Genomic DNA, 27,576 nt, shown 5'->3' with positions numbered 1-27,576 from the left:
TGGGGGGACTGGGAAGGTGGCTCAGTGGTAGAGCGCTTGCCTTGCATGCCTGAGGCCCTGGGTTCAATTCCTCAGCACCACATAAGCAAAATGAAAAAAGCCGGAAGTGGCACTGTGGCTCAAGTGGTAGAGTGCTAGCCTTGAGTTGAAGAGCTGAGGGACAGCGCCCAGGCCCAGAGTTCAGACCCCATGACTGGACCCCAAAAACAAACAAACAAACAAAAAAACCCAAAAAAAAAACAAAAAAAAATTTCTTTTGGGATCTGGTGCCAGTGGTTTACACCTCTGATCTTAGTTACTTGGGAGGCTGAGTGTGAGGATTGCAGTTTGAAGCCAACTGGTTCATGAGACACTTATCTCCAGTTAGCTAGAAAAAAGCAGGAAGTAGAGCTGCGGTTCAAGTGGTAGAATAAAAAAGCCAAGGGCTAGCATTCTGGCCTTACGTTCAAGCCCCAATACAAAACAAAACAAAAAAAAGAAGAAAGTATTATTATTTTTTTAGCTCTGAAAATAGAGACTGGCAGATGGTGCGGATTAGTTTGAGAATTTGCTGAGTTTTATAATTGGATGGTTGTACTACATTATTATTGTTGTTGTTATTATTATCAGAGTATGTACAGTAGGCCTTTGGTATCTTCAGGTCTATGATTGTAAGGCGACTGCCCTTGAGGGAAAACCATGAATGGAGTTTAGTATGGTAATGTGGATACTTGTTAACTTTTCCTACAGCACTGCTCAACTTCCATTAATGGCATCTTTCAACACTTTATCACTTAAGTATAGCCACTTTTTTTGTATATATTTTTTATTGTAAAGATATTGTACAGAGGGGTTACAGTTACACGAGTAAATTAATGAGTACATTTCCTATCAAGCATTGTTACTTCCTCCTTTGTTTTTCCTCTACCATCCCTTCCTTCCCCACTGTTTGACTCCTCTCTTCCCCCCTACTCAAGTTGTAAAGTTCGTTTTCAACATAGTGTCTTGTACATCTCATTGTTACAATGGATCATCCTGTATCCTTATTTAAGCATTTTGTTATTTCCCTTCCCCTCCCCAAATTAGAAAAATGTATATATAAGATGCAGGGAACTGGAATAAAATATAGTGAAAACAGGTTATACCATGGGGGAAGAGCATACAAAAGAAACAAAAGAAAATCACATACATTAAAAACAACAGCAAGAAAGATAAAACTACTTTTGCCTTGCTTTATGGGCATCTTTGGTGCAGTTCAGAACAGAGAAAAACTCAGCAAATTACCTAGTGATTTAAGCACTACTGACTGCATAATGCATGTATAGAAATATAAAATTTCTGTTTTTGAAAAATCTTTATTGAACTGGGTGTTGGTGGCTCATGCCTGTAATCCTAGCCACGCAGGAAGCTGAGATCTGAGGATCATGTTTCAAAGCCAGCCCGGGCAGGAAAGTCTGTGAAACTCTTACCTACAATTAAGCACCAGAAAACTGGAAGTGGTGCTATCGCTCAAGTGGTAGAGGGTTAGCCTTGAGCTGAACAGCTCAAGGACACAATGTAGGCCCAGAGTTCAAGCCCCACGACCAACAAAAACAAAAAAAGAAAAGAAAAATCTTTCTTGTTTAAAATCTATTATGTTTTGACAGCACTTGGTTACATCTGCAAATAAGGCTGGACTATTTGGTTTTTGTGTCTATCCTATCAACTCCCTTCATACTTTAAAATTAACAGATTTGATTCCACATACACTGTTTTAATAAGTACAAAAAGTGGACATTTTATTTTAGTCAGTAAGCTGCTTCTTCTTTTTTTTTTTTTTTTTTTTTTTGGTTATTGTTGTTATTGTTGGTCATGGGGCTTGAACTCTGGGCCTGGGCACTGTCCCTTGGCTCTTCAACTCAACTCTTACCACTTGAGCCACAATGCCACTTCTGCTTTTTTGCTAGTTAATTGGAGATAAGAGTCTCATGGACTGGGGCTGGGAAGGTGGCTCAGTGGTAGAGTGCTCGCCTTGCATGCTTAAGGCCCTGGGTTAGATTCCTCAGCACCATATAAGCAGAAAAAAAAAAAAAGGCTGGAAGTGGCACTGTGGCTCAAGTGGTAGAGTGCTAGCCTTGAGCTGAAGAGCTGAGGGACAGCACCCAGGCCCAGAGTTCAGGCCCCATGACCGGACTAGTCTCATGGACTTTCCTGCCCAGGCCTTCTTTGAACTCTGATCCTCTTGTCTCAGCCTCTTGAGTAGCTAGGATTACAGGAGTGAGCCACTGGCGCTTGGTGCTATTTTCATTTTATCAATAGAAAACAAGAATTGGTTTTCATGTACATTGTTATAGATATGCTTACAAAGTACATCCAACTTATGCAGCAGAAACTGCTTACATTTTAATTTAAATAATCTGCCTTTGCACTTTTTTTTTTAAAGGTAGTATCTTCCCCAGGAGATGTAGCTGAAAAAGCTGACAGAATTATTACAATGCTGCCTACCAGTATTAATACAGTAGAAGTTTATTCTGGAACACATGGAATTCTCAAGTATGTATTTCTCAACTATGGATATTTTCTTGTCAGGAGTTTTACTTCTGTTAGAACTAATGAGAAATTACAATTACGTTTGTTAAGCCTTTCTATACTGTTTTGTTATTTCATAAAGTGAACAGTGTGGTTTTCTTTCTCATTATTAGGGTTTGTTTTTTTCACTGAAGTGAAGGATATGACTTTTGGGAATAGCTTTTCTTGTTTCTTTCCTTTAACTCTTTCATTAAAGTTAGCCTTTCCTTGGTAACATTTTTAAGAGACTTTTAAAGCTTATATTTTAAACTGTACAACTATTAAAAGCATAATTTTCATAGAAAAAGGGTTCTATGAAAAATAAAACCAAACATTGGAAGGAACACTACTGACATTTTATAGTATAATAAAAGGTTATTGTATATCCTTCTGGTTAGTACATCTGTAATAACTAAAGGGAAGTTGGACTTAAAATTAGCAGTAGCTCTTTAAATAAAATAAAATGTAGGTCAGAGTTTCCTAGCCAGTGCCTATCTTTCCTGGCTCTGTGAACCTTTTGGTTAATTGTTGCTTATTGCCAAAATCCTTGTGGTTATATTAGAAAGACAATGTTTGAATTCTCTTTTGTGGTTTTACTAGTTACTATTTCTAACTTGTTTTGTTGAATTTCAGCAAAGAGTGCCAAACCTTTAGGACCTTTAGACTCATACAATGTGAAAAGAAGGAGTTTAGTTTTATGAAACTGTAACACATGGCATTTGAGGTTTTTGGAAACTGAGTTGCTCTGGAAAACTAACAAAGTTAGAAGTGAAAGACACTTGGATATTAGGCAGAAAACTGATAAGATAAATGTTTAGATTTCAGAGATAGTTGAAAGACATTAATTTTATATGGAGCTTGCCAGGCCCACAGTGTGTGTGGTCCTGAGGTATCTTAGCTGACTCATTACCCAGCCTGTTCCAGTTATGGCCCTGCTTTACCTCTCAAGGAATAGTTATGAAAAGCTTATATGGAGACACACCCCTACATTTATTAATGTCTTTACTTTGGAGGATAGTGGACAGTAGATCAAGTTTGTGCAGTCCTTTGCAAGACTTTTCCTTTTTATTCCATGTAATTTGCTTCTTAGGGATGATTATTTTCTTCTGGGTCAGGATCATTTCCTCATACCTAATGCATATATATATATATGTAACTTTTAAGATAATCTCCCATTTCTTTAAAAATTTTAAGATCTTAAATATAGCAAAATAATAGAAGACTGATAAACTTAATTCTTATTTTTTAAGTTACATAAAATAAAATCTACATACTGAGGTGATCTCTAGTAGAGACCTACTGTGTTTCTTTTGTGGAATATGCTAGATCACTGTATTTTTTTGTTTCCTTTTATGTTCTAAATTTCAGTAGGTCAGATTTACAAGGTTGCAGTTTAACATGGACCCATCTAATGTCCAATGCTTCTTGATAAGAGTCACGCCTCCCATGATTTCTTTTATTCTGTTTATAATCACTGCATTTGAGCTAGAATAGTTAATATGTCTTAAACTTAGCTAATTTTGTGTTATATATTTTTCTATAGAAATATTTTACTTTTGGTAGTTCTTACCAATGACTTTTTTCTATATTTTCCTTTAATGTTTATATTTATTGAGTTCTAATTTTCCAGTCATGACTGTGTCCTCTAGGTTAGTATATCTGAAGTAAGAACTTAGGGAAATTTGATTTGAAGGTTAGCCATTGTTCTTTCAATAAGTTGTAACTTAGGTCAACATCACCCAGCTATTAAAAGCTTCCTTGTAGACAGCAAGGGAACTATGTAGGTATGTATTCTGCACTTATAAACAAGTATACTTTTGTATAAGAATCTCATTTAAATATTTGTGTAAAATACCACACATGAAAAGATTATATGCCTCTCTATCAATGTATGTTTTAATTCATTATGAAAAACAAAAAACCTGAAATTTCTCCATTCATTTCTGTTTTTCCTTTCTTACCTTCTTAATATTTTATTTTTTATAAAGTTTTACTTATTAAATGAAAGCATATGTTATCCTAAAGCAATCATTAGATTTTAACTTTCAGTTTTTATGCTTATTCTGCGTAGTGGGAATGATATGGATATATGCAATTTGCAGTGCAGCTTGTTAATGACAAATCATTTTTTTTGGGGGGGGGTCCGGTCGTGGGGTCTGAACTCTGGGCCTGGGCACTGCCCCTCAGTTCTTCAGCTCAAGGCTAGTGCTCTACCACTTGAGCCACAGCACCACTTCCGGCTTTTTTCTTTTTGCTTATGTGGTGCTGAGGAATCGAACCCAGGGCCTCAGGCATGCAAGGCAAGCGCTCTACCACTGAGCCACCTTCCCAGCCCTGACAAATCATTTTTTAAAGATTCAGTGAAACAAAATTTCAATCCTATCAAATTCAAATACCTTATTAAAGTTAATAGATGCTTTAAATTGCTGACATTTTAGCTTGTAACAATCTAGTTAGTGTGTACTTCACCTAAAACAAGAATGTATACTTTGTAGTATATTCGAATTACTTCTTTTGCTTTATTTGGAAGAGTTTGGTTTTCTTAGAACTATAGGTAAAGATAAAAATGAGATTATGAGCCAGTTCTAATTAATATTTTTAATATTATCCAATGACCTCTTTGATGTCTGAGACAACTTTTAGTTGATCCTGATTGTGTAGGGAGTTACATGAAATGTTCAGTTATAAACTATAAATATTTTCATTTATTTGCTTAGAAGAGTGAAGAAAGGCTCATTATTAATAGATTCCAGTACTATTGATCCTGCAGTTTCAAAAGAACTGGCAAAAGAAGTAGAGAAAATGGGAGCTGTTTTCATGGATGCCCCTGTTTCAGGAGGTAAGCGGTAGCTAAAATGTATGCATGCCTGTTCCTGTTTGTCAACAGTAGCATTCCTAAACTGTGGTTTTGGGTTACCTGAGGTATTTGCTATTAGAGGATTCCCAATCTTTCATTGAAAATAAAAACAAGACAAACTAGCATGATATTTAGTATTCTTAAGATGTTACAACTTTGAACAGTTGTGAATTTTTGGTCTATTTACTGTGATAGATTAATACCTAGATGTTTAGCTTTTAAGAATTGACTCGCAAAAAATAATTAGCTTCACTCTTTTTGTAACTGTTAAAGAAACTGAAGTAGTAAAAAAAAGAAAATAATATTTCACAAGGAAAACAGTATAACCAGATGGTATTACAGATGAGTGTAACCAAACTTCAAGATCATCTAGATTTCATGTAATTTTTTCCAGACAATAGATAAGGAAATATGTTCCAACTCATTCTACAAGACCCATGTAACTTAAGTCAGATAGCAATAATTGGAGAGGAATTACATGTGTATCTTTTCAGTCATAAATACACATGAAGAAACTTAAAAAAAAAAAAGCATTAACAAACCAAACCCAGCCATGAATGAGACACCAAGCAGTTTAGCTAACTTTGCTTATACTATATGTGCAGTTATCTCTTTCTGTCTTTTTTTTTCTTTGATGCTGATACTTAGGGCCTTATTCTCACCTGGCTTTTTTGCTTATTGCTGGTACCCTACCACTTGAGCCACCCCACTAGTATGGTATTTTGCTGGTTAGAGTCTCTCAGACTTTTCTACTTGGGTTGGCTTTGAACCTTGATCCTCAGATCTCAGCCTCTTTAGTACCTCGGATGACAGATATGAGGCAACAGCACCTGGCTGTCTCAAAGATGTCTTAATATTGGAAAACTTGTGAATGTAATCTTAGCACATATCATACCTACCTATACCTCCAATCATATGATTGGAGAAAGTAAGGCAATTCACTTTGAAAACTAAGGTCATTCTAAACACCTGTGTATATTGTGGACTGTGAAAAAAATATATGTGTGTGCTCTAGGCAAGATACATGCTAGAGAAGACCCCGAGCTTTCAGTTCTGGATGATCTTTACTCAGTTCAAGTCTGGATAAGTGATGGGGAGGTTTTCTAGCACAGAACCAGCACAGAACCAATCTGCAGAAACTGGGGAACGTAGGTTTTAGTTTGTTATTGTTTCAGTTTTTTTTAAACTCCTACAATTCAAAGAAATTTTTCAAAACACTAGCTAAACAAATGATAAAGAATTGGTTGACTACCCGTGACAACTGGCATCTGCAAAAAATAGTTTAGGAATGTCACTAACTAATGACTTCAACTGATAGCAGAACAAAAATAGCAATCCCTGGGGAAGAAAAAGCACTTGATTTCCAGAGTTACATCAAGAGAACAAAACAAAGTGAGAGAAATCATCACTGGAAAACAAATACATCATATGATTGGCTTTTGTAAGAGGAGGAGACTCATAATTCTAAAAACTTACATCAAATAATATCATACGTGTATTTGGGAATTACTGTGTAATCAAAATTACAAATTTAGTCTATGTGTATGTAGGTATTATGTACGTATTTAAAGCAGTAGACACTTACTAGAGATGTTATTACCATTATATAAAATGATGTGGTCTTACTGTTGAAGTTTTAAAATTTAAAAACATTTCAAAACCAATACGTGAAAGTTATATTTGTAGGGAACCATCTGATGTTTGGAGATATATACATATGTGTATATGTGTATATATATATGTGTATATATATTGAAGTAATATACACACACACATATATCTATCTATCTATCTATCTATCTATCTATCTATATATTGTAGTAATGTAATATCCAAATCAGAGTGAACATAGCTCCTCAAATATTTGTCATTGCTTCCAGGTAAAAATTCAGAATCTTTTAGCTTTTCTTTTTTTTTTTTTTCTTTTGGTCCAGTCGTGGGGCCTGAACTCTGGGCCTGGGCACTGTCCCTCAGCTCTTCAGTTCAAGGCTAGCACTCTACCACTTGAGCCACAGTGCCACTTCTGGGTTTTTTCTTTTTGCTTATGTGGTGCTGAGGAATCGAACCCAGGGCCTCAGGCATGCAAGGCAAACGCTGTACCACTGAGCCAACTTCCCAGCCCTCTTTTAGCTTTTCTGAACTATAGAAGACACTATGGTTTTCTGCAGTCATGGTAATGGGCAATAGAACACCTGAATTTTCCAATCTATATACTAACTTTATACTTGTTGAGCAACCTTTTCCCTTTTTACTTCCTCCTTACTTTCCCAGGCTTTGCTAGCCACTTTACTATTTTCAACTTCTATGAGACAGATAATCTTTTTTGAATTCTGTATGTGGATAAGATCATGCAACATTTGTCTTTCCGTGCCCATATTATTTCATTTAACTTTATTCCTTGTCATGAATGACAGGGTTTAATTCTTTTTATGCCTGAATGGTATTGCATTGTGTATACACTACATTTTCTTTATCCATTTATCAGTGAGTGGACACTTAGGTTGTTTCCATTTGTTGGCTGTTGTGAATAGTACTGCAATAAATACGGGAGTACAGATATCTCTTCAGCAGTATGATTTCACTTGCTATGCATTTATATCCAGGAGTGGGACTGCTGAATCTTATGGTCATCTTATTTAAAAAAATTTCAAGAGCCTTTAATCTGTTTTCTATAATGACTGTACTAAATCACGTTATCACCAGTGGTGGGTAAGGTTCCCTTTTCTCTACCCTTACCAGCACTTTGGATAACTATGGGGAGGTAATAATGTGGTTGTAATTTGTATTTTCTTGATAATTAGTGATGTTCAGCATTTAATAAGGTCTACTGTCTATTTTTAAGCTAGACTATTATTTTAAAACTGTGAATTATATAGTATGCAAATCTTTTCTCCTATTCTGTGGGTTCTCTTCCCTGGTGTTTCCTTTGCTTTGTGGTCTAGCAGTGTTCTTTTTATCTCAAGAGTGCAGCCTGTTTATTTATTTATTTATTTTTATTTTTTTGTCAGTCATGGGGCCTAAACTCTGGGCCTAGGCGCTGTCCTTCAGCTCTTCAGCTCTAGGCTAGTGCTCTACCACTTGAGCCACAGCGCTACTTCCGTTTTTTTTTTTTTTTTGCTTATGTGGTGCTTGAGAAATCTAACTCAGGGCCTCATGCATGCAAGGCAAGCGCTCTACCCCTGAGCCACTTTCCCAGCCCCTCCCTGGGCCTTTTTTGCTCAAGGTGAGTACCAATTTGAGTTAAAACTCCACTTCTGGTTTTCTGGTGGTTAATTAGAGATAAGAGTCTCACAGACTTTCCTGCCTGGGCCAGCTTCAAATGGCAGTCCTTAGGTTTGAGCCTCCTGAGTAGCTAAGATTATAGGTGTGAGCCACTAGTGCCTGGTGGCTGTTTTTATATTTTTAATGTGTTAAGTTAAAAACAGTTCCTAGCTGGGTGCCTATAATCATAGTTACTGGGCAGGCTGAGATCCGAGGATAGATTATGGTTGGAAGCCAGTCCTGGCAGAAAAGTCCATGAGACTCTTATCTCCAATTACCACCAAGTGGAGCTGTGGCTCAAGTGGTAGAGCCCTAGCTTTGGGCATAAAAGCTCAGGGACAGCTCCAGGCACTGAGTTCAGATCAGGGATCAGCATACTTGTGCTTCCCTGTCTTGCTTGGGGTAACAATTACTGCCAGTGCAGCCAGCCACTTCTTTGTTGGACCATGATTCCCTTAGTCTCTATTTCCTAACTAGCTACGATTAGAGGCAACACTGCACCCAGCCAACAACTTTACTTTTTCAGTTGAACACGGTTTTCTATACATTAAATGAACTGGTTAAAAATCATACAAATAAGGCTGGGAAGGTGGTTCAGTGGTAGAGTACTTGCCTTACATGCATGAGGCCCTGGGTTTGATTCCTTAGCACCAAATAAGCAGAAAAAGCTGGAAGTGGCACTGTGGTTCAAGTGGTAGAGCACTAGGCTTAAGCTAAATAGCTGAGGGATAGTACCCAGGCCCAGAGTTCAGGCCCCCATAACCGACCAAAAAAAAAAAAAAAAAAAATATATATATATATATATATATATATATAGTGGTGTGTGTGTGTGTGTGTGTGTGTGCATGCTCACGTGCATGCATGCTGGTCCTGGGGCTTGAACTTGGGGCCAGGTGCTGTCCTTGAGATGTTTTTGCTCAAGTCTAGCACTGTACCACTTGAGCCATACTTCCATTTCTGGCTTATCTTTCTTCCCTCCCACCCCCCCCCCCCCCCCCAGTTATTAATGGAAGAGCCTTTCCTACCCAAGCTGGCTTTGAGCTATGATCCTCCTTAGTAGCTAGGATTACAGGCATGAGCTATCTGTACCCAGTTAAAAATCATGTATTTTATACAATGAGGTAAAATAAAATAAGAGGGATATGGAAAATAAGAGATTAGATACCCAATGTTGTAATTTTATAGAAGTTCTGTATTCAGTAGTCTTAAGATATAGAATCTTTGGGATCCTTTAAAAATTAAAATTTAAAAATTTTAAAAATTTAAAATTTTCCTCCTTTCTACCCCTTTTCCCCAAGCCATTTTTATTCCTTACGTATTTTTATAAAATACATTTAAATGGGATGTACTGGCACATGCTTATAATCTCAGTGCTTGAAAAGCTGAGGCAGGAGGATTGAGAATATGAGCCTGGGCTATAGAGTGAGACCGTGTCTCAAAATAAAACAAAAATAAATAAATGTAAAAGGAAACTAGACAAAGTCCCACTTGACTGGTTATATATATATTTAATATATATAATCTTTCTATAGTATATATATACAACCATTCAAATATAATACAATATAATCAAAAGATTATTAAAAGAAACTGAGACAATATATATTTAATATATATAATCTTTCTATAGTATATCTATATCTATATACAACCATTCAAATATAATACAATATAATAATCAAAAGATTATTAAAAAAACAGAGACTACATAGTATACTTTTCCATGGTTAGCATTTTAAAGACACATGTTTTTAGCTTAAATAAATATTAAATGGTATAAATTTTTAAGAAGTTTCCTCAATTCAGTATTTTTCTCTATTTCCTGTTAAGTGTTATTCTGGGAGTAACATAAAAACAATTACTAATATATCATTCATTATACCAGCTCCTGTGATAACAGGTTGAAAGTTTTTCCCAGGTTCCATTTTGATATTCATTAGATCTAACATAATGGCTTCTATAGACATATCCTTATTAGAAATAGTGCACCTCCAGAAATGCTGAGTAACTTATTTCAAGATCTAACTGTTGGGTAGTGGTAGAGTAGAGGAGTAATATGATGTTTTTTATTAGGCTAAAAAGTCCTAATTTATTTCAAGATTAAATATTGTTAAACAGAAGAATGCTTTTTAAATAGTAAATTTATTTCTTTACCTTATTAAAATAGCTAATGCTGATGTGGCACAGTGTATAGTAATGACCTCTCATGACTCATCTCCTTGTATCTATTCCATGAACTCCTTGCATTGACACCAGGTCTGGCCATCTGACTTGCTTTTGCTAGTGGTATGTTAGCAAATATTAGGCAAGGAGAGAATCTGAAAGCATTTTGTACAAGCGAAGTATGCTTTCTTTTGCTGCTAGTAACTTTTTTATCACCAGAAAAGCCAGGGCTGGTCTACTATACTAAACTACCATCTAAGCAAGTGGTGTCTTCTTTTTTTTTTTTGTCAGTTGTGGGACTTGAACTCTGGGTCTGGGCGCGGTCCCTCAGCTCTTCAGCTCAAGGCAAGCACTCTACCACTTGAGCTACAGCACCACTTCCGGTTTTTTGGTGGTTTATTGGAGATAAGAGTCTCACAGACTTTCCTGCCCGGGCTGGCTTTGAACTGAGATCCTCAGATCTTAGCTTCCTGAGTAGCTAGGATTACAGGTGTGAGCAATCAGCACCTGGCTGGATTGGTCATTTCTTTACTACACAAATATTCTTTATTTGTGGAAACAGGGTGTGTGTGTGTTTGTGTGTGTATGTTTATGTGTATGTGTGTGTGACTATGGCCTTGATCTGTATGTAGGATTTGGTTCCCATGAAGGTCTTTAAACTAAGAAGAAAAAGAATCGGTTAGTCAAATAGTTTTTATCACCTTTAGTTTTATTTTAATTGTTGTTACACTTCTGTTAATGAAAAATTAAAAGAAGTTCCCTTAGGTATTTGAGAAACTGTGAAACTTAGAAAAAGAAGTCAAATCAAAGTCTACTTTTCTTTATGAAATATTTGCCCTTAAAGTTATGATATTTATGTAATTTTTGCATGATTCTGTACTGTTTTCTTCCTTTTTCCTTTTCTTTTCTTCCCTGTTGGGTTGATAGTTCCTTGATCACAGGGGACATCTCATTCCTCATTTCATACAATAAATACTCACTGAGTACTTTATGTTTTTTTTTTTTTTTTTTGAGTCCGGTCGTGGGGCCTGAACTCTGGGCCTGGGCGCTGTCCCTCAGCTCTTCAGCTCAAGGCTAGCGTTCTACCACTTGAGCCACAGCGCCACTTCTGGCTTTTTTCTTTTTGCTCATGTGGTGCTGAGGAATCGAACCCAGGGCCTCCGGCATGCAAGGCAAGGGCTCTACCACTGAGCCACCTTCCCAGCCCCTCTTTGCATTCTTAATATTGGTAGGATATTACTGCATTATTATTAGTAGTAGTAGTTAATTGGAGAAGACAAGAGTCTCATGGACTTTCTTGCCGAGGCTGGTTTTGAACCGTGAGCCTCCGCCTCCTGAGTGGTTAGGATTACAGCATGAGCCAATGATTTGCAGCTTTACTGAGTACTTTCTATATGCTGTAGGTATTTGGGTTAGGGCTTTGCTGCTTCGAGCTTATGTTTAGTAGGAATAGAGAAGACAAGCAAAATTAACTTTAGTAACTAGTAGCTTTATTCAGAGCAAAAAGAAAAAGACAGAGTAATAGTAAGAAGAAAGAGACTAATCACTAAGTCCATTTCTATATAGGTTAGATGGATTCTCTTTCTGGAGAAGTGACATTTAAACAGAGATGTATAAGTAGAGGTCCAGAGGATTAGTGTATATGGAGAAAGCAGGTCTGTACTGGCTCCGAGGCATGAATAAACTGGTATGTTTGTGGAACTTTGATCACTGGATCACCAGGATTTAGGTGGTAGTTTCATTTGGAGTTTGTTAATTAACCTTTATAAACTCTTCATATGTTTCAAGCCAACCTTCGTTTAATACTTTGTAACTATAAAAGTAAAACTAAGTAGGCTCTATGCAAGTTAATCTATGACATTGGACTCTGTAAATGTGATATTCAAATCTATTTTATGCAAATCACATCTTCATGAAATCTCAAATGTTGTTTAATCATTCTACTTTGGATACATCGATTTGTGTATGGTGAGGGGATCTGCTACTCCAGAGTTGGTTCCAGTTTAATGAGCTCTTTTCTATACCCAATGGAAGACATAAAGCAAATTTAAAAGTATTGTTTGTTCCTATGACCAAATACTGTTCTTTTGCTCCAAGGGCATCATTATGGCACTTAACTGTGCTTAAATAATGGCAGATAAACTCACTGATTATCTAATATGTCTGTAGATTTTCACTGAGAAATTGAAGTAACTAAAGTGGCACTTGTAGTTAGATCATCTTTCCATGCTAGCAAGCCTGATTGATTTACTAAATTGTATTGTGCCAGTTAGAAATTAATATTAAATATTTAAACTGCGCATACGTGTTTGTAAAACAGCTTGCTACCCAGGAAACCAGACTCTGTTATTTGGCTGGATTATATTTTAGTAATTTGATGTATTCTGAGACTGTTGAGTAGTAAGCAAAACCTATTTCTGTAGAATGTTAGACTTGCTTGCTAAATTTCAATGAAAGTTTCATATAGATTCCATTATTGTTTTAAAAATTAACTGTGTAGTCTTGGCTTTTACTGCTCATTGAATTAGATATATACTGTTTTTCCACTAGATCTGTATCTAATTTGTAGTAAAAGGACCACAAAAACAAAAATTATTTCTATTTTGGCAACTAACACTATTACAGTTAAGAGTCTGTTGACATTTCAATTAAAATGTTTTCTTAGGGAAGCTTATAACTTGGCAGTTTACCTGGTTTCGGCCTGAAGCATTGCTATTTCTGTCTATAAGTAAATTCTTTTATCAAATTTCATTGAGCTGAATTTGCCTTTGTTTATAATGTATTGAAGAGGAAAAACTATCACAGTAATTCTGTGTGTGTGTGAGCCCGTGCGCACGCCAGTAATAGAGCTTGAGCTCAGGGCCTGGGTGGTGACATTTAGTTTTTTCCCTAAAGGCTGGTGTTCTACCATTTGAACCATAGCTCTATTTCTAGTTTATTGAAGACTAGATCTCATAGACTTTCTTGCCTGTGCTGGCTTTGAATCAAGTGTTATAAATATGCTCTTCAAGAACCACTGGAGTCACAAGGATAGACATAAAAATAAAGAATTGTCTTAGCAAAGCAAAATTTACTTCTGTAGAAGAATGTACCATCAGCCAAAAATCTGGTAAGCAAGCACACAGAGTAGGAAGGCTGCTACCCTATTTATCCCTAACAGCAGGCCATACCCCTTTGCTCAGATTATTTGAGCTCACATTCACAATCTGTTTGTGATTGACTAGTTTGAATAGGGTAAGATATATTCATACAAGGTGACAATTAAAAGACTGAATAAAATTAATAGTTGATAAGTAATCTAAAACCTACCCATGCCCTGTATTTCTTGTACAATCTAAGGTGTATCTTCTGAGGTATGTCTTAATTCCATTTTGGAAAAATCAGTTCAGACAAAACCCTACATTGTAAAAATCCTTCTTTATCCCCAAGCAATTACTCTTTTTCCTTCCTCTATTTGCTGATATTATCTTTGCAGAATAATCAAGAGCCAAGCCACTGGGCTAAAGGAAGAACTTTTAAGAGCTGTACCTTGATAGAACCTTAAGCTAGTGTTTTTTTTTGTTTTTGTCAGTCTGGGGACCTGAACTCTGGGCCTGGGGGCTGTCCCTGAGCTCTTCAGCTCAAGGCTAGTACTCTACCACTTGAACCACAGCACCACTTCTGGCTTTTTCTGCATATGTGGTGCCGAGGAATTGAGCCCAAGCCCTCATGCATGCAAGGCAAGCACTGTACATGGAGCCACCTTCCCAGCCCTTAGAGTAGTTTTTCTTACACATGATCCTAAGAACTTAGACTCCTGAATAGGTAGGATTACAAGCATAAGCCACTAGCACCTGGCAGTAGTTTTTTGTTTTTTTTTTTAATTTTATGTTTTTACAAGCTGTTTGATTACATATGTTGTAGGTGATGTTCATTCTTACCTCAGTAATATTTGCTATTAAACCTTAGTGCCTGTGGTTAATAACACTATGTTCTATACTTAAAATATTGTTAAGTGAGCCAAACACAGGATTGTATATCTATAAAATGAATAATTGAAGGCTGAGGCAGGAGTATCTGCAGTTTGAGACCAGTCTGTGGTAAATAGTTTCAAAACACAAAACAAAAAATTATTAAGAGGGTGATCATGTATTCATGGTTTTTGTTTCAAAATATAAGCAAAGCTATAAGATGAAGAAACTATTAAAGATGATGAATATTTATTATATTGAATGTGGTAGTCACTTCATGGCAATACATATTTTCAAACCCATCCAACTTTGTATATTAAATATGTTTGGGTTTTGCTATATAAATTCAATTGTTGTTAAAAATGTTATTTTGGGGCTGGGAAGGTAGCTCAGGGATAGAGTGCTTGCCTTGCATGCATAAGGCCCTGGGTATGATTCTTCAGCACCACATAAGCAGAAAAAGCCGGAAGTGGTGCTATGGCTCAAGTGGTAGAGCGCTAACCTTGAGCTGAAGAGCTGAGGGACAGCGCCCAGGCCCAGAGTTCAGGCCCCACAACTGAACAAAAAAATAATAATAATTTAAAAATAGCATTTTGAAATAAATTGGTAAAATAATTTCTTTTCCTAAGTCTTGTGCTTCCAAGTTTCTGCTATTGTTTTTAAGTTACTTTTATTGTTGTTGGTTTTTTTGCGGGGGGGTCTGGTCATGGGGGCTGAACTCTAGGCCTGGGTGCTGTCCCTCAGCTCTTCAGCTCAAGGCTAGCGCTCTATCACTTGAGCCACAGCACCACTTCTGGCTTTTTTCTTTTTGCTTAGGTGGTGCTGAGGAATTGAACCCAGGGCCTCATGCATGCAAGGCAAGCGCTCTACCACTAGCTACCTTCCCAGCCCCTTAAGTTACTTTTAATTGCCCCTTAAGTTACTTTTAATTGACAACTTATTTTAAAATATAAAAATACTTTGACTTCCTTTTTGTTATCCTTAACATTCAACATTTACTTTTTTTTTTTTTTTTAATGCTTTTGGGGTTTGACTCAGAGCCTTAAAGTTGCTAGACTGGTGCTCTAGGCTTGAGCTATGCCTACAGTCTTGTTTTTTGTTTGTTTGTTTGCTGCTATTTTGAAGATGGAGTCTAGTCAACTTTTCTTTCCAGGCTGGTCTCAAACAAACCATGATCCTTCAGGCTTTATTCTCCTGAGTAACAATGGTTATAGGCATGAGCCACTGGCTCCCAGCTTTAGTACTGACTTTTTTTTTGTACTTGAGTTTGAATTAAGGGCCTTTGCTCTACTGCTGAGCCATGCCTACAGCCTTGCCTTTTTGCTGGTTATTTTGGAAGCGGACCCTAGTGAGCTTTTCTTCCTGGGCTGGTCTGGAATCTGGATACTCCAGATCTCAGCCAAAGTAATTAGGATTACGGGCATGAGCCACAACATTTGTAGCATTAACTTTTGCATAAGAGCTCTGAGTAATTCTATCTTCAAAACTATTAAATATGAAGTAGTAAAATTCATCTGGGTCTGATTTGGTATTATTTAAACCTTTAGAAATTCAAATAATTCAAATAATTTAAATTTGTTTACTTATATGACTTGTAATTCATTAAAGGCTAGGTATGGTGGTGCATGCTTGTAATTCTAGCTAATAGCTAATAGCTAGATTAGGAAGGTAGAGACTGGAAGGATTGCAATTTAAGACCACCCTAAGCAAAAAGTTGGTGAAAACCCATCTCAATCATAAACTGTGCATTGTGGCCTTTATCTGTGATTTCAGCTATGTGGAAAGGTGTAGGTAGGAGGACAGCTATTCTAAATTGTCTTCAGTAAAAGCAAGAGACCCTATTGAAAAAAATATCTAGGGCAAAAAAAGGGCTGGTGGTGTGGCTTAAGTGGTATACTAAGTTTAAACACTGGTACCACAAAAACAAAATGAAACAAAAAATGTTACAAAAAATTGGGTTAACTGTGTTAGCAATTTACAGTTTTCTATAATTTTACTTAATACCCTATATCCATTAAGTATCTTTATAGTGTCTGAAGGTTAGTTTTTCCTCAGATTTCTTTTTTTTTTTTTTTTGCCAGTCATGGGGTTTGAACTCGGCCTGGGTGCTGTCCCTGAGCTCTTCAGCTCAATGCTAGCACTCTACCACTTGAGCCACAGCACCACTTCTGGTTTCCTGAGTGTTTTATTGGAGATATGAGTCTCACGGACTTTCCTGCCTGGGCTGGCTATGAAGCTCGATCCTCAGATCTCAGCCTCTTGAATAGTTACATGCATGAGCCACCGGCACCCAGCTTCTTTTAGATTTCTACAGTGTGCATAGGTACTTTAGAAAGGGCTTAGATGAAATGAGTCTAAAGAAGAGGTTCCCAATAAAAAAAATACTATTATACTCTGAAGTGCTATTTCTTATTACAAGACTGGAGTCCCTATGAAGTTGTTAATAATTTCTTAACATTAAAGAAGATTAGTGACCCACTAATCTAGATGGCATAGTTGAAGTTGCTCTAGTTATTTGTTTCCTAAGAAAATGATAGAATGAGTTAGCGAAGATATAAATAAGCATTTAACTCAGTGTTTTCATTATTATTAAACACTTGTTCTTGTTATTAATCTTATTTGTGTGTGTGTTTGTGTGTGTGCATGTGAGTGTGCCCTGCAACTATGGGTTTGCAATTCCTTTATTTCCAAGTCTAAAGACTGAATTTTAAATGTATTGTAATTTTTAGTCAAGTGCTCACTGAAAAGGTAGTTTTTGCCAGGCTGCCCTGTGGTGGAGAGACACTGGTCTCTTCACATGGCTATGCTGGAAAGACAGGAGTCCTGCCTGGAGTAATCCCAGGGAATTTTTAGTGTCTCTTAATAGCCATTCAGGATGCAAGTCAGACCAGACACAACTGGGTCTGCTCACACAGTATAGAGCTGCCTAGCCATGTTTATATAAGGGTGAAATAGATTCAGCAAATAAATCTGAAGCTATTCCTTATATATAATGTACTTTCCCTTTTAACATTACAATTCCTAAATAGGGCAGAATTAGTTTCATTATACCTTTTCTTCATTATGTCTCTTTTACAATTTAACATAGGATCACTGGGTAGGATTGGCATAAGACTAGAGGAAGGATGGGATTGAGAATTTGACAAGGACTTTGTTACCATGGTTAATCCCAAACCCTTATCAGACTTGTAATTTTCTGGTGTCTGATTTTCTTCAGGAAAGTTAGCAAGCAGCTAAACAGTATATGAAGTTTAACTTTTAGCCAGTTTCTATATTTTCTGTACACCCTGTTTGTTTTGTATTCCTTAGAGTGGGTGTTCTGTTGTTTGTTTGTTTTTTTAAATAGGTTTTACTCTATATCCCAGGTTAGCCTTGAATTTGAGATCTTCCTGCTTCAGTGTCTCAAGTGCTGGGATTACAGGTTTACACATTTTTGCTAATTGTCTTTTAATTTACATGCAAATTTCATCACAGTTATCTTTCCTTCTGGGCCTAGGTTAGGGTGGCACATGCTTATCTTCCAACTCCTGCTTGAAGGGTTTTAATTTAACCCACCCATAGATAGAGATTGTTTTGTATTTAGCTCAGGTTACTTGCAGTATATGAGAGATAAGGATTTCTTTTTTTTCTTAGAAAAATATGAAGAACTTTAAGCAGTACTGACATTTTAAAAAATAATTATAAGCTGTTAGTTGAAGTCATTATCCATTGTAACCTCTAATAGTGCATTGTTCTTAGGGAGTTTTAAAAAATAAAACAGTATAAGGGCAGGTATACAAGTAATGTTATCATTAATTAATTTCATTGCTTCTAATTCTTCTGTGTGAGAGTAATAAATGTTTTTAAGTGGCCAACATTTTAATGTTACTATGTCCATACATTAAAAAGAGTAGAAAAATAAACTTGGCAGACACTGAAATAGTTAATTGGCTTTTCCAGCCAAGTTAATTTTGTAAAACTTTCTGAAAATTAAGAAATGGGAGGAAAAGAATTTTTTTTGCAGTAATGGCATATTTTATCAACCCTTTACCTTAGGGTATAAATTTTTTCTTGCCAGCATTCTTTCATTAGATAAGCATCTGGAGGAAAAGGATAGTTTATTTGCTGTAATTGTTAAATATCTGCAGACGTTCACATAGTTAAAAGAATTATTTGATAAAAAATGCTGGGATGATATGAAGTTTTAGTTTTAAAAAAAGTAATAGTTTTGAGAACTACTACGTAATTCTGATTTGGAGACCTGTAATTTTTAATAGCAAACTGCAAAACAACATTTAGAAATGTGGGATGATAGCTTGTGGTCTTCAATTGGGCTGAACTTTTATATTCTTCCTAATGTGCATATAAACTCAACAAGTTTTTATTTACATCTTTAACCTTGCACTCTATTTTGTTAGAAAATAGACCATTACCACTGGCCATGTTGAAGTTAATAGAAAGAGTCTACATGGGATACAGAAAATTACCTTGAAAGATAGTGTGAGCAGGGGCCTGAGCATGCGCATAGTGATAGATGACTGTCCTTTTCCATTTTAACTGCTAGTTTGTGCTGAAAACTGTAAAGTTAAACTTTTTGGAATTGTTACTACCCCAAGTGGGAATATAAAATATATTGAACAAAATTTACTTAGCCTGTTAAAAAGTCAACATAAAACTGTAGTTAATTAGTTTATATTATTAGATCACTTCTAGTAGAGACTCAAACTAGTACTAAGTTAAGAGGAGCTGCATCAGGTGAGCTGACTGCTTGCTACCCATATGGGGCTTTAAGATAATGATGAGTTTAAATTTCCTCTTAGAGCTAAGTGAGAATAAAACTGAAGGCAATAAATACTCTTCGCCAAAGCCATTAAATGAAAAAGCTGGGAATACTCCAGCTCTTGACTTAAATTGTTTGTTTATCAGCTGGCGCCTAGTCTGGAGTCAAGAGCTGGAGATTTGTATCTGTGACAGAACTTTGAAACTCTTGCAAGACACTTTCATTTCAACTTAAGGTAACTTGAGTTTATAGCTTTGGCTTTAAAGATTACTAATGATTTACTCATTTCCTTACCATTTAACCAGAGTGGACTTTTTCCCAGGAAGGGATCTGTGTTTATTTAGGGCCTTTGTCTGCGGAGGGATTAAAAGGCAGCCCACCAGCATTGTGAACTTGATGGTAATAAAAGGTCACCAAAACACACCATAAAAACATTCTTACCATGGAATTAATTATACAGTGTAATTTTACAAAGCAACTCAGTTACTCCATCCATAACATGCACCTCCTTTTAAACATTTTTTTAAAATTAAAGTTTTGGTACAATTTTGGTTTATGAAAAAATATTTTTATGGTATGTATACACTGAGAAAAATGTCATGTGTATGTATATGTGCAGCTGATTACTTAAAAATCCTAAAAATTTAAACGTAATGTATTATGAAATGAAGAACATGTTTAGGGGAAGAATAGAATAGTCAAAAGGGATGGTTTGGCGTTTCACAGAATGGCTGTTTCTAAAAGCTCATGCCTTGTTGAGAGATTATCTGTGCCACCAGGTGGCATTGTATCCAAACCTGCTTGTGATAAAAGGAGTTTGAAATTCATTTTTTTTGTTTGATACAACATAATACTTTTTCTAAGGTTTTACTTTTGAAGTGGGCTTAAAAATACAGCTGTTACCAATGCTGTCTCCACAGAATTGAAAAGATTTGAGATTTATGCAGATAGTTGCTTTTAGCTTGTTGATGTCAAAATTAAACTTTTGAAGAGATTGCTTTTTTTAAAAAAAAATGAATTTAGAATATTTTGCTTTTTGCTTGTTTAAAAGTAGAAAGAGAATCCTGCACTTGAACAATACTTGTAAATGATTCAAAACTCCCAGTGCTGCAAATTATAGCTCACCCCCTCCTCCTTGTTTAAAAAAAAAAAAAGTGTTAGCAAGTTTCACTGTATGGGAATTTTAAAAAGAGGGAGAGACTTTGATAGGTGCAAGTTGGTCCTTTTCACAAGCCTAACTATGAGATTCATTAGGCAGTTCATGTTCATGTCTTAAAAGCTGTTTTTGAGAAAGTAACTTCTTGAGTTTCCTGTACTGGTTTTCAGGGAGTTTTTATAGTCTTTCAGATCAGCTTATTTTTAAAAAAGTGATAATGTAAAAGCAAAAAAAGGTCTCATTATAAATTTTATAAATGTGAGATATTTTTCATTAAAATGCGGATTCGTGTTCTATTTTTATGAGCCCATAAATATAAGTTAATAAACTGTAGCAAAACAATTAAATTATTTAATATAGCTATCCAGGTGTTACAGTATGTTGTTCAAATAAATAAGGTTCACTGTACATTCTGTTGATTTTTATTTTTTTAATGTGTGTTTACCATGCAGAGAGATGTTTAATGCTTGGCTTTGATCATTTATCAAAAAGCTTTATGAAATGTTACTCATTGTAAATTCTTGCCTCTTCTCTGAGCTGTCTTAATGTGCACAGTCTATTTAAGAAATGTATATGTTTTCAAAGTAAATATTTGACCTCCCACCTTGATTTTCTTATTTGAAAGCAAAACTCTTTTCTCCCTTATATTTTGAATAACTTGATTAGAATATGTGTTGTACTGAAACTAAATACACACAGTCTATTATTCAGTATTATAAGAGGGACCTTTTTGTTTAAATATATGATTTTACGCTTGAAGGTATTGTCGACAAAGGTACTCATGATATTTGATCTTTAATATTTTACTTTTAAACTTGATACAATAGTAAGCTTCTCAGCTTTGTTGTATACTAATATTTCTACGTACTTAACATCAAAAAGCTGTAGTGGTTTCTTTTTATAGATTATGCCTGTATCCTGGAATTGCCTCCCGCTGTCGAAGAATTGCTTCTTGGCTTGTTGTATTAGAATTTCCTCCCCAGGGTTTTTGTTAACTGTATAGCCAACATTTAAAAAAGAATCAACTTGATACAGTCAATGAATTGCATTAGCAAAAATTATATTTATTATTCTTAACATGAGTAAGCTGCTTGGTCTAGAATCAGTTTTATATAGTAAGAGTAAACATACATTAATCTGATGTAATAGTATACATATATGTAATTGCCTACAGTGTTTTTTTCGTTATTTCTGTTAATGTTATTTCTGATGTTAAATGACTACATTTTGGTAAAATTCCTGAAATCCATTTTTATTTTTTCATTAAAAAAATAATTGTCATTAGGGGGAAAAATCCTTACTCATTAGAGTATGTGCTATTTAGTAATGAAGCATTTAGATTGTGGCTGCTCTCATTGCAGTTGGAAATAGTATTGCTGTGAGTGAGTGTTGCCATGGGAACTTCCACATAGATATAAAAGGCAAGACTGTCTTAAGTGGAAGAAGGGGGGGGAGGGATATACTAAAATACCACTGGCCTAAATGATCTATTGTGAGTATGTTAGTGGGTTGATGGGTACCGGTGGGGGTGGTTACCTAAGATGAGAAGAGGAAAAGTAATACAAAAAATAAATGAGAGGAATTAAAACCCTTTCCTCATACTTTTGGAGTTTCAGAGGTGGCAGTATTTTAAATTTTGAAATAAATGTGATTCTTAATTATTTTATCATTTAGCACTTTTTAGGGAATCTTTACACATTTTATTTTAAAAAATACATCTGTGGGCTTTGATTTATTTACTTGATTTTAAATGAAAATATTAACTTGGTGAAATTTGTTGGTTCAGGAACTAGGATTTTTGGCTTTGAAATAGCTTTATAAATTTTATTTAACATGTTATAGTTAATTATTTTTAAGTATCTGAAATTTAAGATAAACTAAATTGACTAGAAGATAATGTGGCCTTCAAATAAACATGGCATTGAACCTTTATAAAATTTTTAATATTAGCTTTTTACAATTAAATATTTTAGGTACTTTTCTATATTTACACAAGGAAGCAATGACTTACCATACCTGCTTATGTAGTGTATTTTTTTTTAAATAAGGAATGAAACAGTACAACCACACATTAGATCCTTTTATTCTTTAGGAGTACAAATGACTAAGTCTAATTGCTGTAAAGATGATTAGAGATCAACCAACTTAACTGTACTCAGAATAACACTTCTTTAAAAATGTTACCAAAATTTTTTTGCTTAACTTGAATTAGCATGGTAAAAAGCAACATCACTGAAGTTATAATACCCGGATTCTGGTTATCAAATACTTCTTATACCAGAGAAAAGACATTAACATGACAATAGATGTTTAAACTTACCTTTACAGTTAATCTAGGGCAAAAGTAAGCCACCAAAGTAATAAAACACCTAGGAATTTTGAAATTAAAGAGTAGCATTAAGAGAGGCAAGGAGGTGTGCTCTGGAGAAGAATTAATAAGACAAACACTGCTTCAGGGCCTGGCTGTATCTGATGTAAATTAACCAGCTGTGGGAAGAGCATTGTTTTTTATTCCACATAAACAATGCTGGATATATCTTGAAATTGGATTGGCATGCAGAAATTTAGTTATCAGTTGATTTTTTTTTGGCATAAAAGACATAATTATGATTGAGAATAAAGAGTGAGAAAGTATGTTTCCAAGTAAAATTGGCCAAGTGAAACCTTTAAATATTATGAAATAATTCAAAATTGTTAGAGTATGCTTAGTTGTTAGTAATCATTTTTAAAAAGTACTTTGGCTTTTAAATGTAAAATGCAAAGCAACAGTGATACCCACTTTTAAATGTCCTTTTGGCATAGTATGTGCTTACGTTTACATAGGATTTTGATGATTAAGGAAAATTCTATTTCTTGGAGAAAAACTAACGAAAGAGATAAAATGTCAAATTTATTCAAGTAGTTAAGAGAATGAAACCAAGTATTGTTTACTTTCAGTTTTACTTGCTGTTGCCTCCATTCTTGCTGGGGGAAAACCTTGCAGTCTCCTAAAACAAAAAATGTACAGAGTGTTATCAACAAGTATATTCAGGATACCTTTATTTGAGTCCTTAAAATATTTTATAATACAAAGCTTTCTAGACTCAGGCAGTTCTTGTATTGATTAAGCTATCTTAGGCTGTCATACTGAGTAGTTTGTGTATGTTAAAACATTAAGCGTTCCAGATATCCTTGTGAAATACAGTGAGGAAGGCAAAGCGTGCTTTGGAAGCGATGAGATGAGTGTGTACAGTCACTGTAAGAATTTGCCTGATTTTTGCAAAAATAAAACATATTAGGTTAATAAGGTAGAACTAGTGCTTTCTAGATTTTCTTTTGGTTGCTAGAATAAAGGAAAGGCTTTGTGTTGTTTTATTTGAAAACAAATTGGACTTTTTCATTTCTCATTGATACTACCATTTCATGACATTTCCTCACCCATAATGCCCCCATCAAAGCTGGAAAGGATTATTAGCCAACTAAAAATTTCTAGTTAGGTCATTTAAAAGTAACTTTAATTTTGGCTTGAAGTGCTTCAATATAATTAGCTAAAGGAATGAGAAGGGCAAGACATTTTGTGGAACAAAAAGTATAAACCAGTAATTTTAATCTCCTACAATGCTTTTTTTGGTAGGTATTTTAGGAGTATTAAAAGGAACTAGAGCATCATCTTATTTTGCTATTTAGTCAGATTGTGAGTTCACATGTTTACTGCTTTAATGTTCACTTTTAAAGGTTTGGGGTTTTTTTTTGTTGGTGTTGGTAGTGGGGCCTGAACTCTGGGCCCGGGGAACTCTCCCTCACCTCTTCAGCTCAAGGCTAGCACTCTACCATTTGAGCCACGGTGCTACTTTGGCTTTTTTTCTGCTTATGTGGTGCTGAGGAATCGAACCCAAGGCAAGCACTCTACCACTGAGCTACCTTCCCAGCCCCACGTTTAAAGTTTTATTTTTCAAGTTACTAAGTTAAACTTACAACTTTTGTGTGTGTGTGTGTGTGTGTGTGTGTGTGTGTGTGTGTGTGTGTGTGTGTCAGTTGTGGGGCCTGAACTCTGGGCCTAGGCACTGTCCCTCAGCTCTTCAGCTCAAGGCTAGCGCTCTATCACTTGAGCCACAGCACCACTTCCGGCTTTTTCTGTTTATGTGGTACTGAGGAATTGAACCCAGGGCTTCATGCATTCAAAGCAAGCACTCTACCACTAAGCCACCTTCCCAGTCCAACTTAGAAGTTTTTTGAATATGAAAATTTTCAGTATGAGAATTTCAGTGGGGCTGGGAAGGTGGCTCAGTGGTAGAGAGCTTGCCTTGCATGCGTGAGGCCCTGGGTTCGATTCCTCAGCACCACATAAGCAAAAAGAAAAAAGCCAGAAGTGGTGCTGTGGCTCAAGTGGTAGAGTGCTAGCCTTGAGCTGAAGAGCTGAGGGACAGCGCCCAGGCCCAGAGTTCAGGCCCCACAACCGGACCCCCCACCCCCCCAAAAAAAAAAAAAAAAAAGAATTTCAGTTGATTGATCAGTGGTATACTTTTAAAATATTTGCAGTATTTAACATTAAGACTTATGTCTAGTATATAAAACTTATTACTCCATGAGAATAATAAAGCATATTATTAAGTTCTAATTTGACACCATAACTATCATTTTGTTTTCCTGAAAGAATTGTAATAAATTTTTTTGACAATTTTTATTTTATCATCAGTATCTTCAAAGTATATAATCTTTCAGTATTTTAGAAGAAATCTATCTCAACAGCTTTTAAGAGTGGACCTCAACTGGGCACTCGTGGCTCACACCTGTCATCCTAGCTACTCAGAATCCAGAGATTTCCAGATCATGATTCAAAGCCAGCCCGGGCAGAAAAGTCCCTGTGAGACTCTTATCTCCAATTAAGCACTCAAAAACTGGAAATGGCACTGTGGCTCAAAGTGGTGGAGTGCTAGCCTTGGGCAAAAGAGCTCAGGGACAGTGCCCAGGCCCTGGTTTCAAGCCCCACAAACAACATCAAAAGAGTAGACCTTTAAGAATGTTTGGAGTGTGTGTATGTTTTGTAGTTTTGTCCTGAAGAAAATGTAATGACAGATAATTTCTATACTAAATTTAGTTTGTGTTAAAACCAATCAAACCTTAAATGTAAAAGCAGGTTTCATTGAATTTTCTCTGAATTTTGGGAAGATCAGGTGTTCTAGAAGTGAATAATACTTGTGCATATTTGGAAAACAAATTGAACTCCACTCCATTCCTATTTTTCATATTCTAAAATAGTGTTGTTTCATGACTCACAGATTTCTAGCTCCAGTTCCCATGTCGTTGGAAATATATACTTGTTGGAAATAATATATACAGCTTTTTTTTCATTTCAGTTTGTCTTCCTTCCTCCAAAGATTCCCTGCTTGCTTGCTTCCTTCCTTCCTTTCTTCCTTGTTTTGTTTGTTTGCTTTATGCCATTGCTGGGCCTTGAATTTAGGGCCTGAATGATGTTCCTTAGCTTTCTCACCCAAGAATAGTACTCTACCACTTTAGCCACCTTTCCACTTCTGGCCTTTTGGTGAATGGCCTTTTGGAGATGACTCTCTTGGATTTGTCTGCCTAGGCTGTCTTCAAACTGAGATCCTTAGATCTCAGTCTCCTAGTAGTCTTGGCCACCTGCACCTGACTCACACCAATTTTCAATAATACTTATTTACATAGATTGCTGTCAAAGGAAAGAATAGGTAGAGAATATTAGGAAGAAATTCCTGGAGAAAAGATCTTATGACTTATCCCTTACTAGGATATTATCCCTAGGATAAAATTCCAAGGGAATGATGATTATTGTTAGCAACAAAGTTACCCACTGGTAGTCATGAGAACTGGAATTCAGACAAATCTTATTTATGTGTAGTTTTGTTCACTCTTTTCCTGTTGGTGGGTGGATTGGAAAGGGATCCTTCCTTGTTCATCAGATTATGGCAGAACCCAGGTCAAGTTTAGTTTTTCCCACCTTCAGCGATGTTATCTTTTCTAATGAAAATGACATATGTTAGATTCTTCATTAAGGAAAAAAATACTTGATTTTTCTATGCATCACTTCTAAGTATTTTGTTTTGTATATAGTTATTGCAAATTTAAAAGGGTGAATTGTGATGTTTCAGGAAGTATAATAATGAGGTCATAAGAGTGTTTTCATGAAGGAGAGATACTGGAAAACTGTAGAGGATATTGGAGGAAAGTAAGAAACATAAAATTAGAATACTGTTTCTGCTGTTTAAGGGAGAGATTTGTGCACATTCTTAATTATATGTGGATGAGAAATTTTAAAATAAATAGGATAAGCCAGTGACAGTGCCTCACACCTGTAATCCTAGCTACTTTGGAGGCTGACATCTGAGGATCATGGTTCGAAGCTAGCCTAGGCAGGAAAGCCCATGATACTCTTATTTCCATTTAACCATAAAAAGTTGGAAGTGGAGCTGTGGCTCAAGGGGTAGAGCTCTTGAGCACAAAATCTCAGGAACAGCGCTCAGGCTCAGAGTTCAAGTTCCAGGATTCGCAAAACAAAAGAACAACAGCAAAAAATGAATAGGATAAAAACTACTGGGAACAATCATTTTGATACTGGAACTGAGCACCCTTGAGCATTTTTGAAATACAAGATAGTTACTTTAATCTATAGTGTCTGTCAAGTTGGATGTAAGGATGACAATTTGCATCTGGGAAATGAAATGTCTGTGGTTGGTTGCATGCCATAACAATTTGCTATTTCCCATTGGATAGATGTCTGTTTATGTGGAGATACATCTTCACGGGCTCTCCTCTCCTACCCCATCAAAACGCAGGGTTGAAGAGCCTAAGCTATAAGATGTTGTCTATCATCATTTTCTCCACTTTCTGAATTTCTTTTTCATTGGCAATAAAAATGAAGGTCATGTACCTTCCTTTTTTTATGTCT

The 27,576-nt window shown here is 35.8% G+C and overlaps 1 protein-coding gene across 1 annotated transcript in view; it reads left to right on the top strand.

Moving 5' to 3' along the window:
• Hibadh (3-hydroxyisobutyrate dehydrogenase) overlaps positions 1–27,576 on the top strand; it is a 127,450-nt gene that overhangs the window by 32,229 nt on the left and 67,645 nt on the right. The window contains exons 3-4 of the mRNA XM_042684993.1: positions 2,402–2,511; positions 5,244–5,365. Of these exons, the coding sequence (XP_042540927.1) occupies positions 2,402–2,511; positions 5,244–5,365 (232 nt within the window). The remainder of the gene's footprint in view (positions 1–2,401; positions 2,512–5,243; positions 5,366–27,576) is intronic.

The sequence above is a fragment of the Dipodomys spectabilis genome, unplaced genomic scaffold (assembly GCF_019054845.1).
Source record: "Dipodomys spectabilis isolate Male_0828 unplaced genomic scaffold, ASM1905484v1 ptg000092l, whole genome shotgun sequence".
Taxonomy (NCBI): domain Eukaryota; kingdom Metazoa; phylum Chordata; class Mammalia; order Rodentia; family Heteromyidae; genus Dipodomys; species Dipodomys spectabilis.
Note: the sequence above shows the minus strand (reverse complement) of the source record. Positions and strands in the feature narration are given on the sequence as shown.